This window comes from Bufo bufo, chromosome 6, assembly GCF_905171765.1.
Source record: "Bufo bufo chromosome 6, aBufBuf1.1, whole genome shotgun sequence".
NCBI classification, from domain to species: domain Eukaryota; kingdom Metazoa; phylum Chordata; class Amphibia; order Anura; family Bufonidae; genus Bufo; species Bufo bufo.
In genome coordinates, this window is record NC_053394.1 from 213,175,266 (window position 1) to 213,194,538 (window position 19,273).

Below are 19,273 nucleotides of genomic sequence, written 5' to 3' on the forward strand. Positions count from 1 at the left end.
AGCAGCAAGATCTGCAGAAAAAAAAGGCACGTCGTTTCTGCTTCCTACGGACACAGACCTAAACTGGTATAGCGCACCTGGGCAGAGCCACCCTTTTTTTTTCTAGTGCCAGCCTCCTAGTGGCAGCTGGGCATATAACCACGGTGCTATGTTTCCAAACATAATTCACAAGAAAATTATACAAGAGACATTGTAATTTATGTATACAACGCCGCACAACAAACATTTCTCGTGTAAAAAACCTCAGACAAAGATTTTTTTTATTTTTATAGCTGCTGAAATGCGGAGAGCCAAAAACAAAAAACATTGCTAGTCATTAAAAGGGGTTGGCAGACACTTGGTGGCAATCTAATGGGTCCAGGAGGGAATATACATTCTATTTGACTGCACACCATCACTTCTCACGAATTGACGTGATTTACTCCTCCACTGCTACCCTCATGCACCTTCTGTACTCAAGGCACGTGGTTAATGCATGGTCAGACCACGATGTGGTCCTTTCAGTTTTTAACTTTTCACCCAGGGTTGGGTGCACCCCATCGTTGGCACCTCACCAAGGCTCTTATCAGATCTCACTATTTATCCCAAAATACTTGACTTCTTTCTTTCGTGATAATACTTCTACTGATTCCTAACCCCACTGGGTTTGGTTGGCAAAAAGCATTTATATGGTGGTAGACTCAGCCATGGCCTCTGCAAATAAGAGGTAAAGGGGTCTAAGCTCAGGCTAAACTGGAAGACAAATTGGTGAAACTGGTATATGCTCACCAACAAGCATTTCGCTTCGCAATCTGAGCTACCAAATTGTAACTGGACGCCTTACTCTCTTATAGAACAGAAATATTGGATTACATTTACCAGTAATCTGTTTTCTTTGAGCCTATGACGGCACCCCTGGAGATACTGCCTCCACCTCCTCAGGAGATGAAGCCAGAACCGCCTTTTAAAAGAGGTACCATCCCCCTCTACCTTCTGTCCTTTTTCAAGAACTAAGAAACATAACATCTTAATAACCTAAACATTATGTATTTGATTTTTTATTTTATTCTTTTAATTTATTTTTTGGGGGAAGGGAATTAATCGAGTGCTGTCTTAGGCTCAAAGAAAACCGATTACCGGTAAGTGTAATCCAATATTTCTCTTTCTCCTATGACAGCACCCCTGGAGAATAGGCAAGATACGCTATCTAGGGTGGGACAACAGCATGAAGCTCTTACAGCCAAAGGTAAGGCCCTCATCAGAAGGTATCTGAAGTCTACAGTGCCTAAAAAAATAAAATAAAATAAAATAAAAAGTATGTGAAGATCTCTAGGTGCCCACTCTACAAATCTGCTCTATGGAAGCTGAAGCTCTCTGCCCAAGAAGTGGAGACCGATCCAGTAGAGTGAAGGCAGAACAACCCCCCATAGAAGAGTAAGCTAAGGAGATAGCCTGCGTAATCCACCTAGAAATAGTCTGAGAAGAAGCCGGAGATCCATTCTTCGCTCCCTGAAACAAGGGAGACGTGAGGAGGACCTCCAAGGCTTAGTGACCTGTATATATTGCATAATACACCTAACATATAAACCATGGAATTCAGATTCCTTCTTATTTTTAGGAGAGGCACAGAAGGAAGGTAACACTTTCTTGTGAACGTTGAAAATGGGAAGAAACCTTTGGTAAAAAAGAAGGATCGGGAGAAATCACCACCTGATCCTCCCACATTATCAGGGAGGGTCAATGGAGAGCGCAGAGATCTCACTCACCCTCCTAGCAGAGGTAATGGCCAGAAGGAACGCAATTTTAAGGGAGAGCATTTTTGGGGAGAACTTGAGGCTCAAAAGGATCAGAAGTGAGAGCCGAGAGGACCAAATTTAAATCCCAGGGGGGAACCCTACTTTTACAGACCAGGGACAACTTGGATACTGCTTAACTCAAGGATGTTCAGCTAACTGGGTCCAGACTTTGTGTGAGCCTCGTGTGCATTTCATTGTCTTAAGGTCACTGGGGGAGGGAAGAGTTAGGTTGCCAATAGTCTTTTTTTTTTTGTAAATTCTTTATTTAGGATTTTTTTCAATTTTTCAATTAAGACAAGACATGAATCAGATAATGATCAGGGTACATTAAGTAAAGGGAATAACCTCGCAATGGCAATTTGTTATGTCAAATACACATAATACCCAATGAGATATCACATAGACATATGTGGAATAGTTTGAAGAAACTGGAGCGGCAACAGGCGTATAAAGAAAAGGAGAGAGAGGGGAGGGGTATAATTAAGGAAAAAGGGAAAAGGGGCGGGAAGGAAGAAAGGGAAAGAAGGAAAGGGAAGGATAAACAACAGACCTCGTTCTCACGACTGGGATAAAAGAGACCTACATTCAGCGGAATCATAGAATTCCAACCAATGACTCCAAGTTTTAGTAAACATCTTCTCAGTATGTCTTATTGACGAGGTGAGGTCTTCCATTCTCATGGTCTCCTGGATTTTGTTGATCCACATGGCCACAGAGGGAACAGACGGTTGCCTCCAAAGGCATGGGATACAAGCTCTTGCGGCATTCACCAAATGCCTTTTCGGCGTCAGTTGATAGAAGTAATGTCGGGATCTTAGAGGATACAGCTTGGTATATCATATTTATTGCCCTTGTCATGTTATCACGAGCTTCTCTCAGAGGTAAGAATCCAGTTTGGTCTAGATGGATTAATTTTTGGAGATGAGGGAGAAGGCGGGTAGCAAGTATTTTAGAGAACAATTTTAGGTCCACGTTAATCAGTGAAATGGGAAGGTAACTTTGGCATTGAGAAAGGTCCTTCCCTTCCTTGGGGACTACCGTAATGTGTGCTCTAAGGGTATCATTGGGGAGAGTACGGGACACATCAAATGAGTTAAAGGCGGCTAAAAAATTGGTAAATAAAATGTCCCCAAATTGTTTATAGTAGGGTAGCGTGAGTCCATCTGGACCAGGAGCCTTCCCAGTTTGAGAATCTTTAATAGCAGCCTGTAACTCAGATAGTGATATGGGTGACTAATAATGAGGCCGCCTCAGGAGGGAGAGACGGGAAGCCAGCAGACTCAAGATAAGACCTCATAGAGGGCATTGATCCATGGGCATTGGACTGATGGGCGTCCCCTAAGTTATATAGTGTGTGATAGTAGGATCTGAACGCCTCTGTTATATCCCGCGGGAGGGAGGTCTTAGAATCGGAGAGGGTAGATACGTGCGGAACATAAGAGAATAGCCTAGTTTTCCGTAGAGCCTGAGCCAGGGTTCTGCCTGGTTTATTCCCATGTTCATAGTAGTGTCTACGGCATTTGGTTAAGGATGCCTTTGCTTTTGAGAGGCAAAGTGAACGAACCTGATCATGGAGCTGGGCAAGCTCTGCTCCCAGCTGCGAGTCCAGGGTCTGTTTGTGTTGTTGATCTAACACGTGAATGCGCGACAAAAGGGAAGTTATTTTTGCGGCTCTCTTTTCAAATGGGACCCTAGTTTTATAAAGGAGCCTCGGATAAAGCATTTATGGGCTTCCCAAATAGTAAGGGGGTCACTATCTGTAGTCACGTTAGTCACAAAATATTCAGTCAGGTCCTTCCGGATTACAGAGGAGACCTGTAGGTCATGTAGGATTGATTCATTTAGTTGCCAATGCCAGGCCCTGTTTTGGTGGGTCGGGAAAGAGAGCGAAATGGAGATTAGGGCGTGGTCAGAGAAAGCTATTTGATCGATCTCCGCCCTTGTAAGAAGGTCTAGTCTAGCATGATTCAGGAGGAAAAGATCCAGTCTGGAGTAGGAATTGTGTGGGTGTGAGAAGAACGTGTAATCTCGGGATGTCGGGTTTAAGACGCGCCATGTGTCCACAAGTTGTTGAGAGAAAAGGAGCTCTTTAAGCTTGGAAATGGTTGAGTGAGGGTAAGAAACCTGACCCTTGGAGGAGTCCAGACGAGGGTCCAGAACAATGTTAAAGTCACCCCCCAGAAATAGTCTTTTCTTAAGGAAACACCCCTTTTGTGATGTCATGTCTGCTATTTAAGTCAATGTAACTTGAATAAAGCTCTCTTGTGCAGGGGGATGAGAAGATCTTTTCATGAAACCAACTTGTGTGTCTGGTCTCATTAGGAAAGCAGTATGGCGCGCTCATACTTATACTTCTAATTGATTTGGCACCACACAGAGAAGATGAGAATCGCATGAATTGCGATAACACATTTTTTCTTTAAAAAAATACTATTCAATGAATTTTTTTTTACAAATAATTAACACTCCACATATTTTGTAGTGGCCGCATCTGTAATGACCTTTATCTAACATGGTGAAACAAAAAATGGCAGAATTACTGGTTTTCGCTTATCCGCCACAAAAAATAAATAAAAAAATGGACTGAAAAGCGATCAAAATGTGATATGTACCTCAAAAGGTTACCAATGAAAACTTCTACTGCAAAAATTAAGCCCTCACACAGCTCGGTAGAAAAACTATTTTTATGGGTCTTGGGATGGAAGATGTAAAAACAAAAGTTTTATTGCATACTGACCTAAGTAAAGTTATGTTATTTCTGCCGCAAACAATGTTGCAAAAGTGACAACATACAAAGACAATAACAGTATTGCTAGTTTTTTTTCATTCCTAAGAAATGATTTAACTTAAAGGGTAACTAATTTTTTGTTATTTTATTTGCTAGTTTATTAGAGCTAGGCATGAATACATGTGTTAGTCTGTCAATGATTGTCAAAAGATCTGTAATCTCTTATATGTATAAAAATGAGTGTCTGTCTAGACGTCTGGACGTTCTTTATGTACGAATAAACGACTGGACCGAAATTTAGCAAACAGGTACATCAGGTGTCCAGGAAGGTTTTAGACCGGGTCTCGGCTCTCTAGGACATACCGATCCTGATATATTCCCAAAAAATGACCTGCATTAGTCAATAGAAGCCAGCAAGCCTTTCACCTAAATCCAAACTGCCATTTACACGGTCACATATCCCTTATTAGCCAATAGAAGCTCACAGGTCCTACTTCAGGTTGCCATACCAACTAATCACAGGTTTTAGCAGTTTGCAGGTCCTTAAATATTAAGTAATATGACGTCACAACTACACTGCTACATACATGGGGGGCAGGGGCCCCAATAAACGGGCGGCCACTGCAGAGGTCACTGTTAAAGGGGAGGGCACTGCGGAGGTCACTGCTATGGGGGAAATTTTTGATATCTTTTTATGACAAATAGATTTAATATACCCGTGCGAAGCCGAGTCCTTCTGCTAGTTACCTTACATAAACAGATTTCATTAATGTCCTCTGTCCCTTTCCACTGCTCCCTTAAAAGACAGTTGCTATGGCTTGTCAGCCTTCCCTTTAGTATAAACAGAAGACAGAGGGGCGGTCCTCCACACTGCATGCCTGCATTAGAGTGAGGAGCCATGTCTCAGTAATCAAATCTGATTGGCTAGCAGGGAGCTGCTGGCTACAGAAAGTGTGTATGGGAAGTGAGGGAAAGCAGTTTTGGCCTCAGAACTGGCAGAGGAGCCATCTTGAGAAGGTCTTCATATTGTAAATGTTTAAACAGCCATAACGAAGAGAAAAACCTCAAGGAAATCAATGGTATGTGAAGAAATTAAAGATTGCTTTATGCATTATGTGCTGCAGCAGTAACATGCTAAAATAGATTTTTGTGATGAAAACATGACACTAACTTTAAATTAGATTAAAGTGTAACAAAAAAATTATATGTACCCCAAATTGTGCATTAAAAACTACAACTTGACCTGCAAAAAGCAAGCCCTCATAGGGCTACATCGACAGAAAAATAAAAAAATCTATAGCTCTTGGAATAAGAACTATGAGTAAGACCACCTTCCAGTGGAAATGCATTGGTCCACGAGTCTTACAATCTACAAGGTATGGAGGAAGGACACAGTAGGAGAGGGTAATGCTGGTCATGGCAGTATAGCAGCATCACTGGTTGTAGGCTTGTCTGAAGAGGTGGGTTTTTTAGGTTTCTTTTGAATGTTTCCACTATAGGCAAGAGGTTGATATGTTGGGGTAGAGAACTCCAGAGTATGGGGGATGCACAGGAGAAATCTTGGAGTCGATTGTGGGAAGAGGTGACATGAGAGAAGCAGATCTTGTGAGGATCGGAGATTACGTGTGGGAATTTATCGGAAAAGTAGCGCAGAAATGTACGGAGGGGACAGGTTGTGGATGGCCTTATATGTATTTGTTAGTATGTTAAACAGAATTTTCTGGGCGACGGGGAGCCAGTGAAGGGATTTGCAGAGGGGAGAGGCAGAGGAGCAACAGGGTGAGAGGTGGATTAGTCAGAAAGCAGAGTTGAGGAAAGATTGGAGGGGTGCGAGAGTGCTAGATGGATGGCCACATAGGAGGATGTTACAGAAGTCTAGGCAGGAGATGAAGGCATGTACAAGCATTTTTGTAGACTCCTGGTTGAGGAATGTGTGGATGTGGGAGATATTTTTGAGTTGTAGGCGGTGGAAAGGGCTTGGATATGCTGTTTGAAGGACAGGACAGAATCCAAGGTTATTCCAAGGCAATGGACTTGGTTGACTGATAGGATAGGTCATTAATAGATTGGTGGGTGTCCGACTCCCAGCAACCCCACTGCTCAGTTGGGATGCAGTATTCATACAGAACCAGAGAGAATTTACCTGCATTTTTTTTCAGTGGTTAAGTAATTACCTCTGCTCGTCCAATTTACCTGAATGTGAAAAGCAGTTGCAATTACAGTACAGTGCACTGTTGCTATAATCTAGATGGCGTGCAGTTAAACACTATAGAGGATGCAGCACTCTCACGAACACTGTGACCCCTTCAAACAGCTAATCCCTGAGGTGCTGGTTGTTGGAACACTGGTGATCTGATACAGTTGATCTTTCAAGAGTATAGCTTATCAACATTTATACCACTGCACAATCCCTTTTAGGGCGCATTAGGCAAGTAGATAATTGGGGTACTTTCACACTAGCGTTATTCTTTTCCGGCATTGAGTTCCGTCCTAGGGGCTCAATACCGGAAAAGAACTGATCAGTTTTATCCCAATGCATTCTGAATGGAGAGCAATCCGTTCAGGATGCATCAGGATGTCTTTAGGGCTCTTTCACACTTGCGTTGTTCTGTTCCGGCATAGAGTTCCGTCGTCGGGGCTCTATGCCGGAAGAATCCTGATCAGGATTATGCCCATGCATTCTGAATGGAGAGAAATCCGTTCAGGATGCATCAGGATGTCTTCAGTTCCGGAACGGAATGTTTTTTGGCCGGAGAAAATACCGCAGCATGCTGCGCTTTTTGCTCCGGTCAAAAATCCTGAACACTTGCTGCAAGGCCGGATCCGGAATTAATGCCCATTGAAAGGCATTAATCCGGATCCGGCCTAAAGCTAAACGTCGTTTTGGCGCATTACCGGATCCGATGTTTAGCTTTTTCTGAATGGTTACCATGGCTGCCAGGACGCTAAAGTCCTGTTTGCCATGGTAAAAGGTAGTGGGGAGCGGGGGAGCAGTATACTTACCGTCCGTGCGGCTCCCGGGGCGCTCCAGAGTGACGTCAGGGCGCCCCACGCGCATGAGGCGCCCTGACGTCATTCTGGAGCGCCCCGGGAGCCGCACGGACGGTAAGTATACTGCTCCCCCGCTCCCCACTACTACTATGGCAACCAGGACTTTAATAGCGTCCTGGGTGCCATAGTAACACTGAACGCATTTTGAAGACGGATCCGTCTTCAAATGCTTTCAGTTCACTTGCGGTGTTACGGATCCGGCGGGCACTTCCGGCAAATGGAGTACACGACGAATCCGAACACCACAAGTGTGAAAGAGGCCTTAGTTCAGTCTTTTCGACTTTTCAGTACTGAGATCATACCGCAACATGCTACGGTTTTATCTCCGTCCAAAGTTCCGGAACTCTTGCCAGAATGCCGGATCCGGCATTTTTCCCCCATTGAAATGCATTAATGCCTGATCCGGCCCAGAGTGTTCCGGCAAAACAGATCCGGCATTGCGGTCTGCACATGCTCAGACCGCAAAAAATGTGAAAAAATTAATAAATGCCGGATCTGTTTTTCCAGACGACACTGGAGAGACGGATCCGACATTTCAATGCATTTGTCATACAGATCAGAATCCTGATCCGTCTGTCAAATGCCATCAGTTTGCATACGTTTTGACAGATCCGGCAGGCAGTTCCGGCGACGGAACTGCCTGCCGGAATCCTTTGCCACAAGTGTGAGAGTACCCTTACATAGGCGATTGACACAATTGCATTTAACAATTTAAAGCCGTTGACAAACATTTTCATGCAAAGATTGTGTACAAATTTGTTTGCCTGAGATCGTTTATTCGCTTAAAATCGAGGATGGTTCACTGTATGTGTCCACAGACATAAAACATGTCTGTTTTTACATCACTCCTTTACATTACCACAATTCAATAATTTATTTGTTCGCCTAAAACATTTTACAAGCATTGAATGAGCTTTTGTAGCACAACTGCTCACTCACTACATACATTTACAGTACACTATTACGGGATTTGTTAGTGTTCGTATTGAAACTATTACCCTCTTATCTATATGCGAGTTTAGGCTCCCCCAGGCACCACAGCCTGACTGCATCTTAACTCCTGACATGTGGTGCTAGTGTTCACAATTTCAAATGCTATTGCCACTAAACTTTGCCAAATCACAAGCTCTGTTAAAGAGCTTCAAATAAAAATGCTGGCAAAACATATTAAAGCACCAAATGAAGTGATAGATGTAGCACGAAATGAAATATTACATGTACACCACTACAGTATGTATGCCATACCTGCATATAACCAGTCTCTGCTGTTTTAACAGCTGTGTCTACCAGACCTTCACGTCCAGCCATGGTGTGGAAGAAGAATTCTGTTGGAGTCAGTCCAGAATAAAAGCTGTTCGCCACAAATCCCTTGGCTGCTGGTAGCTGTAAATATGTATTAAGAATGTAGTTTAACAATTCAATTTTGATGCAGAAAAATAAATAGATTTTTTTTTCCAAGTACTTCTAAAATGAGAATGCAGATATGTAATAAAACAGATGTAACCTATGGAGCAAACATGTTACCAAACTTCAAGCAACTTCATCTGTGTTCACATCTGCATCAGAGTCTCCATTACAGCTTTCATCATAATTAGCATGCAACACTATTAATTTCTGTCAAACCTACGGACTCTGACAACAGATCCAATACAGCATTTTGTGCTTCCATCAAAGACCGAAGACACTGTCAACACAGCCTAAATAAAGTCCAGGGGAGGAGTATGTCTCCTTATAATAGTCAAGGACCCTGACAATTTTTAGATCCTATTTTTAAAAGAAATCAAATACATAAATAAATCAAACATCAAAAGAAAGTACTTAACAATAAATTTGTAAACTCACCTTTGAATGTTTTTCAAAATGAGGAAGGGATCGGTTCTCAAAGCCATCAGGAACACGAAACCCACTGATAGCCTGCTGACCCACACAGGCAATCATCTGGGAGATGTTAATAAATGAACCTAAACAAAGTTAAATGATCAAATGTACTAGGACAAGACTCAAATGTTCCTCCTGTGTATGCTGCAAGTGATGATACAATTCAGCCAGATCATAGTATACCTTACTAGAAACCATTAAAAGGCTGGTGCCACAAACATCCCTTATGCACAGGAGAGGGGATATTTAATTGATTGCTGGGGGTCCGACTGCTGGGACCCCCAACGATCACGATAACAGGGGTCCGCAAGTGCTGCCGAACTGCCCAATGAGAAGGGAGCAGTGCTGTTCATGTGCGTCCTCAGCTCCATTTACTACTGTGGGACTACTGCGAGGGCTGTACTTGGCAATCCCATAGAAGTGAATGGAGCGGAGGGCGCACATGTGCAGCACCGCTCCTATCTCACTGGTCACTTCGGCAGCGCTTGTGGACCCCTATCCTGTGGAAACCGCTTGAATGATTGTGGTAACAAGTCCAATTGATGACAACTTATGAAGTCATAGCAATCAAAGCTGGTTTTCATCTTTGACACATGACTTACCTTTGGAGCCACACAAAGCCATGATGAGGGGGCTGTTGCTCTTGTCCAGTTCTCTTAGACAGGCACTGCCAGCGTGGTCTCTGATCACTGACAGCTCACGCAAGATCAAGGCCTTGTGAGAAGATAACAGGATAGAGATAATGTTAGATGTATGTACAGTACAGACCAAAAGTTTGGACACACCTTCTCATTCAAAGAGTTTTCTTTATTTTCATGACTATGAAGGCATCAAAACTATGAATTAACACATGTGGAATTATATACATAAACAAGTGTGAAACAACTGAAAATATGTAATATTCTAGGTTCTTAAAAGTAGCCACCTTTTGCTTTGATTACTGCTTTGCACACTCTTGGCATTCTCTTGATGAGCTTCAAGAGGTAGTCCCCTGAAATGGTCTTCCAACAGTCTTGAAGGAGTTCCCAGAGGTGCTTAGCACTTGTTGGGCCTTTTGCCTTCACTCTGCGGTCCAGCTCACCCCAATCCATCTTGATTGGCTTCAGGTCCGGTGACTGTGGAGGCCAGGTCATCTGGCGCAGCACCCCATCACTCTCCTTCATGGTCAAATAGCCCTTACTTTCAAAGTTTTCCTAATTTTTCTTTACTTAGAATTGGTATTATGGCAAGAAAAAAGCAGCTTAGTAAAGAAAAACGAGTGGCCATCATTACTTTAAGAAATGAAGGTCAGTCAGTCAGCCGAAAAATTGGGAAAACTTTGAAAGTAAGGGCTATTTGACCATGAAGGAGAGTGATGGGGTGCTGCGCCAGATGACCTGGCTTCCAGAGTCACCGAACCTGAACCCAATCGAGATGGTTTGGGGTGAGCTGGACCGCAGAGTGAAGGCAAAAGGGCCAACAAGGGCTAAGCATCTCTGGGAACTCCTTCAAGACTGTTGGAAGACCATTTCAGGGGACTACCTCTTGAAGCTCATCAAGACAATGCCAAGAGTGTGCAAAGCAGTAATCAAAGCAAAAGGTGGCCACTTTGAAGAACCTAGAATATGACAAATTTTCAGTTGTTTCACACTTGTTTGTTATGTATATAATTCCACATGTGTTAATTCATAGTTTTGATGCCTTCAGTGTGAATCTACAATTTTTATACTCATGAAAATAAAGAAAACTCTTTGAATGAAAAGGTGTGTCCAAACTTTTGGTCTGTACTGTATATGTGTATATATATAGGACCAACCTCCAATGTCTCCTCTGCACTACACCCAGGTTGCTGTTGCAGCTTTCCAGTGTTTAAAGCTTCAATGTACTCATCACATTTCTTGTACCCAGCATCTAAAAGATCCTGTTTGGCCTTCAGTAGACCTTGTCCTGGAGTAACATCTCCAATGCCAATGGAGAAACCTCTGTTTGCTGAATCAGGGACAAGAATATGAAGTACATTTTTAAGACATTTTCTCACAAAGAACATTTATCACCTATCCACAGGATAGGAAAGAATACTTATAATCCCTGGGGTCGGACCACTGGAACTCCCACCAATCCCAAGGGTCCCTGACTCCTCTGTGTGACTGGAGTGGTGCACATACATGACTACCACATCTATTCATTTCTATGGGACTAAGAAATAGCTGAGTGCTGTCAATTCCTTTGAAGTGAATAGAGCAGAGGTCACACATATGCACTGCCGATACACAGGGGACACCTGTGCTTGGGATTCTGCGTGTTCCAGTGGTCAGAAAAACTCCTTTAAGGCTGGGATAGCACAATTATTACAATGCATGGGCAAAAGACAACAAATTAATCCTAACAGGATGCACAAATGTCATGGGAAACAGGTCCTTATGCTTACAGTACTAAAAGGTACTCAGCTGCATCAAATTAAATCCATTATTAACATTTAGACATTTTTTAAGTAACCTGTCCCAACACCAAGCCTGCCCCTTGTACAGTTCAACATTAAAGGGGTTGTCCGGGTTCAGAGCAGAGTCCAGACATACCCCAGTTTTTCACAGACAGGCCCTCTGATATAAGCATTGGAGCGATGCTCTCCCTTGCCCTGCGCGAGATTGTGCAGGCCAAGGTTTTTTCTTGTTTATATTTTCACACTGCTAGGCAGTGGCTTCCGCCCAGCAGTGTATTCGGTGAGGTCACCGGTTCAGATGGGCAGGCTTTAGCGCAGTCCCTGTGGAGAGCCCAATAAGTCATCTTAAAAAGCCTTTACCCTTGGCGATTCAGAGCAGGGCAAAGGAGAGCATCAGAGCATGAAATGCTCCAACGCTCATATCAGGGGGCTGCCTGGGTGAAAAACTCGATTTTTGTACTTAACGTAAAATCAGTTTCTCTTCCGTTCATTGGGGACACAGGCTTGACCATAAGTATAGCTGTTGCCGCTAGGAGGCAGACACTAAGCACACAGTGTAAGCTTCTCCCCTTCAGCTATACCCTTCCTACAGAGACTAAGCTAAATTAGTTAGTGCAAGAGCAGTAGGAGAAGAAACAAACAAACAAAAAAAAAAAAACACTATGTACAAACCCAGAACCACACAGGCCCAAAAAGGCCCCTAAACAAAAGAATGGGTGGGAGATGTGTCCCCCAATGAACGGAAGAGAAACAGATTTTACAGTAAGTACAAAAATCTAGTATTGTCATCCGTATCATTGGGGGACACAGGCTTGACCATGGGATGCTACAGAGCAGTCCCCAAGAGAACCCCCGTGAGAGAACCCCTGTCTGCAAAACTCAACGCTCCAGAGAAGAGTCAGCAGACGCAAAAGTGTGCACCCTATAAAACTTGAAAAAAGTATGCAAAGACGACCAGGTAGCCACCTTGCACACCTGGAGCACCGAAGCCCCATGATGCACCGCCCACGAGGCCCCCACTGCCCGAACCAAATGAGCAGTCACCCGGAATGGTGGGGCCCAGCCATTAACGCGGTACGCTTCCACAATGGCCAAACTAATCCATCGGGAAACGGAAGTCTTCGATGCTGCCAGCCCTCGTCTCAGCCCCTCTGGAATCACAAACAGGGAATCAGTCTGCCGGAAAGAATATGTCTGGGACAGATGGATGTGAACAGCTCGTACCAAATCCAGGTTATGGAACGACTGCTCCCGAGGATGAGACAGGCCTGGACAAAAAGGGAGAATCTCCTCATTCAAATGGAATGCCGACACCACCTTTGAAAGGACGGACTTCCCCGGGCGAAAGACCACCTTATCCTGATGGAGGGTCAGGAAAGGCGACCGACATGAAAGAGCCGCGAGTTCAAATACCCTGCGGAAGGACATGACTGCCCCAAAAACGGCACCTTGCAAGACAGGAAGCGAAGCGACACCTGCTGCAAAGTTTCAAACGAATAAGACTGGCTCGAAAGACCTGCGTGTGAAGAGCCAGCTCCTGGCTGAGGAATTATGCAATACAGTTGTCGATGCCGGGGATGTGAACTGCCGATTGTGGCGGAACATGTTTCTCCGCCAAGTTAAGAATCAGCACCGTCTCAGTCATGGCTGCCGGGCGCCGCCCTAGTGATTGAAGTAATCCACCGCCATGGAGTTGTCGGACTGAACCCGAACCGGACAACCCCTGAGATGATCGGCCCAATGCCGCAGAGAGCCGAATTGCCCTCAACTCCAGAACATTGATTGGAAGGGAGCGTTCTTCTCCTGACCATACTCCTTGAACAGAGAGATTTTCCAACATCCCCCCCTAACCCTTGAGGCTTGCGTCCGTTGTTAACACCTTCCAACGGAGAGGAACAAACGAGCAGCCAGACGTCAACATCAGAAAGACCAACCACCATCTGAGGGCCCGGCAAACTGGGGCAAGGAGACGCATGCGCCGATCCAAGGAGGCTGGGGAGCGGTCCCAGCTGGACAGAATGGCTCGCTGAAGCGCTCTGGTATGAAATGGAGCATAGGGAACTGCTTCGAAGGCAGAGACCATGTGCCCCAGAGCCCGCATGCAGCGATGAATGGGAACCGGAGCTGGCCGCAACAAGGGGGGGAAACTGCAGACAGAGCGGATAGCTTCTCAGGAGGCAACACCTTGGCCTGAAATGTGTCAAACACCATGTCCAGATAAGTCAACCGCCTAGATGGATAAAGACAAGACTTCTGTCTGTTCAAGATCCATCCGAAGCGCTCCAGGGTGTCCAAAACTATGCTCAGGCTGTCCGCCATCACCCGGAATGACAGCCCCTTCACCAGGATGTCGTCTAAGTAAGGGATCGCTACGATCCACCTGGCATGTAGCAGGGCCATGACTGCCTCCAGAACCTTCGTAAAGCCCCGGGGAGCTGTGGCCAGGCCAAATGGGAGGGCTACAAACTGGATGTGAAATGGACCCACTGCGAACTGCAGAAATCTCTGATGACTGACACAGATGGGTATATAAAGATAAGCAAAAGATAAGCATCCTTGATGCCCATCGAGGACATGTACTCCCCCGGTTCCATGGACGCAATGACCGACCTCAGGGACTCCATCCGGAAGCTGTGGATGCGAATGAAAGGGTTGGACTTTTTGTGGTCCGGAACGGGACGGTCCAATCTTTTTTTGAAATCAAAGATTAGAGCAAAACACCTGAAAATGGCAAAACCCCTGCTGCAGCAGCGAGCAAATGGCCTGAAAAAATCTGCGGCTGAGGGAGAGGTCGGAGGAGACTGAAAAAAACGAGACTGAGGGGAGGACTGAATTCCAGCTTATAGCCCTCTGCAATTACCTCCCTCACCCACGCGTCCGAGACATGAGCCAGCCAGAAATGCCGGAACAAATGAATCCGGTTGCCCACCTGAACGGAGGGCGCCGGAAGCCGCCAGTCATGCAGCAAAGTTCTTATGATTAAAGGACTTGGAGCCCTGTTGACGGGAACGCCAGGAAGGGCAAGGCTTGAAGGAAGGTTTGCGTTTTTGATCCGTGGCTAACTTGTCGGACGCCCCCTTTTTTCTTTAACCTACTAGACCACCCCCTGTTCTGTGGTAAATGCGTGCTCTTACCGCCTGTAGCGTCCGAAATTATCTCGTCCAGGCGTTTACCAAAAAGTCTGCTGCGGGTAAAAGGGGAGTGCCGTCAGGGTCCGCTTTGAAGCATTATCTGCCGCTCAGAAGGAGAGCCATAGGGTACAGGGAATAGCCACCAACGGAGCTGACAAGCCATAAGCCTGGACGCGTCCAAAGATGCTTCACAAATATACGCACTGGCATGAGAGATCTGCAGCTTCTTAACTCTGATATCAGAGAAAGAAGCCCCATCTGCCACTGGCAAGGTAGTATGCTTAGCCAAGTGGGAAACTAGCGGGTCCACTATAGGTGAGGACGACCATTTTTTTGTTAAATCCTCCGGAAAAGGATAAAGGACATTCAAATGTTTTGGCAAGGTAAAATGTCTATCAGGAAAATTCCACTCCTTGGAAAGAGGAACCAAATTCCTGGTGGTTGGGGAAACACTTGTGCGAGCGTCGGGACCTTCTAAAGGAAAAACCCGAGCTGGCAGACGACGTTGCGGGATCCTCAACCTGCAACGTCTCGATAACCGCCGTAATAAGATTGTCCACCATGGAGGACAGTTTGGACGACTGACCCTCCGGCGAGACAACATTCTCATCTGACCCCCCCCTCCCTCCTCAGAACATGCCTCTTCCACAGAGGACACGTCGGAGTGAGACTCTCTAGCAGGAGGAGCAGAGACCGTGGAAATTGGAGACAGACACCCTTTTGGGGGAGGATGTTCTGGCCCGTTTTGCGGGACAGCCGTGATGGGCATGCGCCCAGAGGACTGTCTTGCCGACAAACACCCCAATATTTCCACAATGGCCTGGTTGGTATTGGAGACATCCTGAACCACCCTAGACAGGGAACGCGCCCATTCCGGTTCTACCATAGGCTGGCTCAGACATAATGACAACCCTGATGCCTAAGCGAGGAAGAGGAGGTTAGGTCCTGCAAGAAGGGACAAACAGCACCCAGCCTGTGTCCCTCCAAGCAGCAAGACCAGCTCGCCAGCGTCCCGCCAGGTGCTTCAAACCCCGAAAGTGGGTTGGGGGGCTGTTGGCATGGGGGCGAGTAGAACACAAGCCCCACCCCCAAAAATGACAGCCCTCCATCTCTGACATTCTTTCCCCTCTTTCCCATCCGCTCGCCGACATGCACACCCCGCACATAAGTCGGGGGCCCGGCACGGAGTCGACGCGCTGCCAGGAAGCAGCAATGTTTCTTAGCCCCCTCTTCGACATGCGCATTTCAGCGGCCAAATGGAGCAAAAACACAGGTGCAAATACCGCTGAGGACGCAGCCAGCTGGGGAACGACTACAGAGCCCCACATGCTGGCACTGGAAAACGGACAGCCCAGGTGCAAGTATCCCCTTGGGAGACTTCCTGGAGGGACACAGCCTCATGGAGACCAGGTAACTTGAGGATGGGGGAACAGAAAGGGGGAGCACTTAGTTTAATTTTTATTTTATTTTTTTACACTCACCTGTCCGGCATCTTCTTCCCCTCCCCGGCTCCAGCTGGATCACCACCTTCGGTGTGCGGCCCCTTAGGGAGGGACGCTACACCGGGACAGAGGAGACTTGCGGTGGACAGCAGTGGTGATCCGAATGCTGGCAGGATACAGGGGTTTTGTGGGAACCTCTGGACCTCCTTTGCTTCTGGAGAATGGAAAGAAGCAGGGGGCTTTGGGGACTCCCTGGTCTCCCGGGTGGGAGTGCAAGGAATTTTAAGGACTGCCTGAAACCCCTGCTAGAAAAAATAAAATAAAAAAGGGGGAAAATAAATAAATAAATGAACAAAAAACCAGCAGACCTGCAACACAGGGAGGTCTGCCTCCTACAGAAACTAAGCTAAAACTGATTTAGCTTAGTCCCTGTAGGAAGGGTATAGCTGAAGGGGAGGAGCTTACACTTTGTGCGCTTAGTGTCCGCTTCCTAGTGGCAACAGCTATACCCATGGTCAATCCTGTGTCCCCCAATGATACGGATGAGAAATGTGTGTAAGTCCGGGTTCAGCTCTGAACCAAGACATCCCTTTTAAAAAGGGGAACCATATATTGTATAATAACAAAGCAGGGTTTTTTTTATTCACCAATTAGATAACTGTTAAAAAGACTAGTTTACATGCCGCTGTCACAGATTGCACTTACACAAGTATACCGGTGCCAGTCTTGCCAGGCGTGACATAGAATCAGCAGCCTCAACTTGCCCCCAGTCTCTCAGAAGGATATAGAAAATGTTATTCTTCGAGCCAGAACCCAAAGTTCCCTTGTCCATGGTACCACTCATCAGGTCACTGTTCTGAATTGTAACATCTATGGAAACAGTCATACAACATGGAAAGTAAACAATTTAAAGGGGTTCTGCACTTTGTTTAAACTGATGATCTAGCCTCTGATCAGCGGGGGTCCGACACCCGGGACCCCTGCCGATCAGCTGTTTGAGAAGGCAGCGGCGCTCCAGCAGAGCCTAGGCCTTCTCACTGTTTACTGCTGGCCGAGTGACGTCACGACTTGTATCAAGTGGCCTCGGCGGGGCTAAGCTCCATTCAAAGGAACTGAGCTTAGCCGCGCCCAGGACAGTGATACTAGTCGTGACGTCACTGGGCCTGCAGTAAACAGTGAGAAGGCCGCTGCGCTGCTGGAGCGCCGCTGCCTTCTCAAACAGCTGATCGGCGGGGGTCCCGGGTGTCGGACCCCCACCGATCAGATGCTGATGATCTATCCAGAGGATAGATCATCAGTTTAAACAAAGTGCAGAACCCCTTTAACTTTTAGTCAGAAGTTTCTTTGACATTTGGTCACAGGTTATTTAAAAAGAATTGGGTTAAAACAAACACTTTCTACATGAATTTGAACACAAATTAACCCCTTCTATCCAAGGCCAGTTCTCACCTTCCAGCACACATCAATTTTTGTAAAACTGACATGTCACTTTATGTAGTAACCCTGGAATGGTTTTACTTATCTAACCGATTCGGAGATTATTTTCTGGTGACACACTGTACTTCATGTTAGCAGTAAATGCCCTATTTTACAAACTACACCCCACAAATTATTCAAAACTGATGTTATAAACTTAGTTAACCCTTGAGGTGTTCCACAAGAATTAAAGAAAAAAAAGGTGAAATTTCAAAATTTCATTTTTTTAATGTTATTCAATTTTTTCTTGCAACACAACAAGTGTTAACAAAATAAACATCAATATGTATTATGCCTCATTCACACATCTGTGTTCTGGTCAGTGATTTTGAGCCAAAAACAGGTGCGGCTCTAGAAACGTAGAATGTGTCGGCAGATAAGAACCATTTGGCCCATCTAGTCTGCCCAATATACTGAGTACTATGGATAGCCCCTGGCCCTATCTTATATGAAGGATGGCCTTATGCCTATCCCATGCATGCTTAAAGGGAACCTGTCACCTGGATTTAGTGCATAGAGCTGGGGACATGGGCTGCTAGATGGCCACTAGCTCATCTGCAATACCCAGTCCCCACAGTTCTCTGCGCTTTTATTGTGTTAAACAGTTTTGATCCATATGCAAATGACCTGATATGAGTCCTGTATCCGGAGAGGAGTCCAGCGGAAAGGAGCCCAACATCGCCCCGCGTCCTCCGAATCTCCTCCTTGCTGGCTGACGTCACAGAGCTGGAGCGCCGAGATCTCGCGATGCGCAAGCTAGCGCATGCGCAGTGTCGGCATCATGTTCATTCCCGGTACTGGCATCAGCACAGGGAACGAACTACGCATGCGCTAGCTCGCGATGCGCGAGATTTCAGCGGTTTTGGCTCACAATCACTGAGGGAAATCACTGACCAAAACAGACGTGTAAATGAGGCTTTAAGTCTCATTCACACGTCAGTGTTTCACGGACGGAGAACACGTACAGCACATGTCGCTATTCATTTTAAATAAGTGTACTCACACATCAGTGTTTTAGCATGGTCCGTGGGTCAGGTTTTTTTTTTAGCATGGATGCATGCTCTATTTTGTCTGTGTTCACGGATCCATCACACCCATTATAGTCTGAGTCCGTGAAAATTAAGAAGAGATTCTTTGAAAAAAAATTCTTCAGCTGTTCTGTGTCAGTGAAACACGGATGCAACACAGACAGCAAAAGACAGACACACTAACCCAACACGGATAGCTTCACGAATGCATCACTGACCACCTGCTCACGGATTTGAGCACGGACATGGAAACATGTGAATGAGGCTTTACTCCGATACTGCAGTTTACAGAAACATCCCATGTGTGGCTGTAAACTGCTCTATGGGCTCATGGCAGTGTTCACA

The 19,273-nt window shown here is 45.7% G+C and overlaps 1 protein-coding gene across 1 annotated transcript in view; it reads right to left on the minus strand.

Moving 5' to 3' along the window:
• POLR3A (RNA polymerase III subunit A) overlaps positions 1-19,273 on the minus strand; it is a 213,282-nt gene that overhangs the window by 80,489 nt on the left and 113,520 nt on the right. The window contains exons 15-19 of the mRNA XM_040435415.1: positions 17,130-17,294; positions 11,228-11,400; positions 10,035-10,146; positions 9,397-9,515; positions 8,800-8,937 (exon numbers count right to left, since the gene is read on the minus strand). Of these exons, the coding sequence (XP_040291349.1) occupies positions 8,800-8,937; positions 9,397-9,515; positions 10,035-10,146; positions 11,228-11,400; positions 17,130-17,294 (707 nt within the window). The remainder of the gene's footprint in view (positions 1-8,799; positions 8,938-9,396; positions 9,516-10,034; positions 10,147-11,227; positions 11,401-17,129; positions 17,295-19,273) is intronic.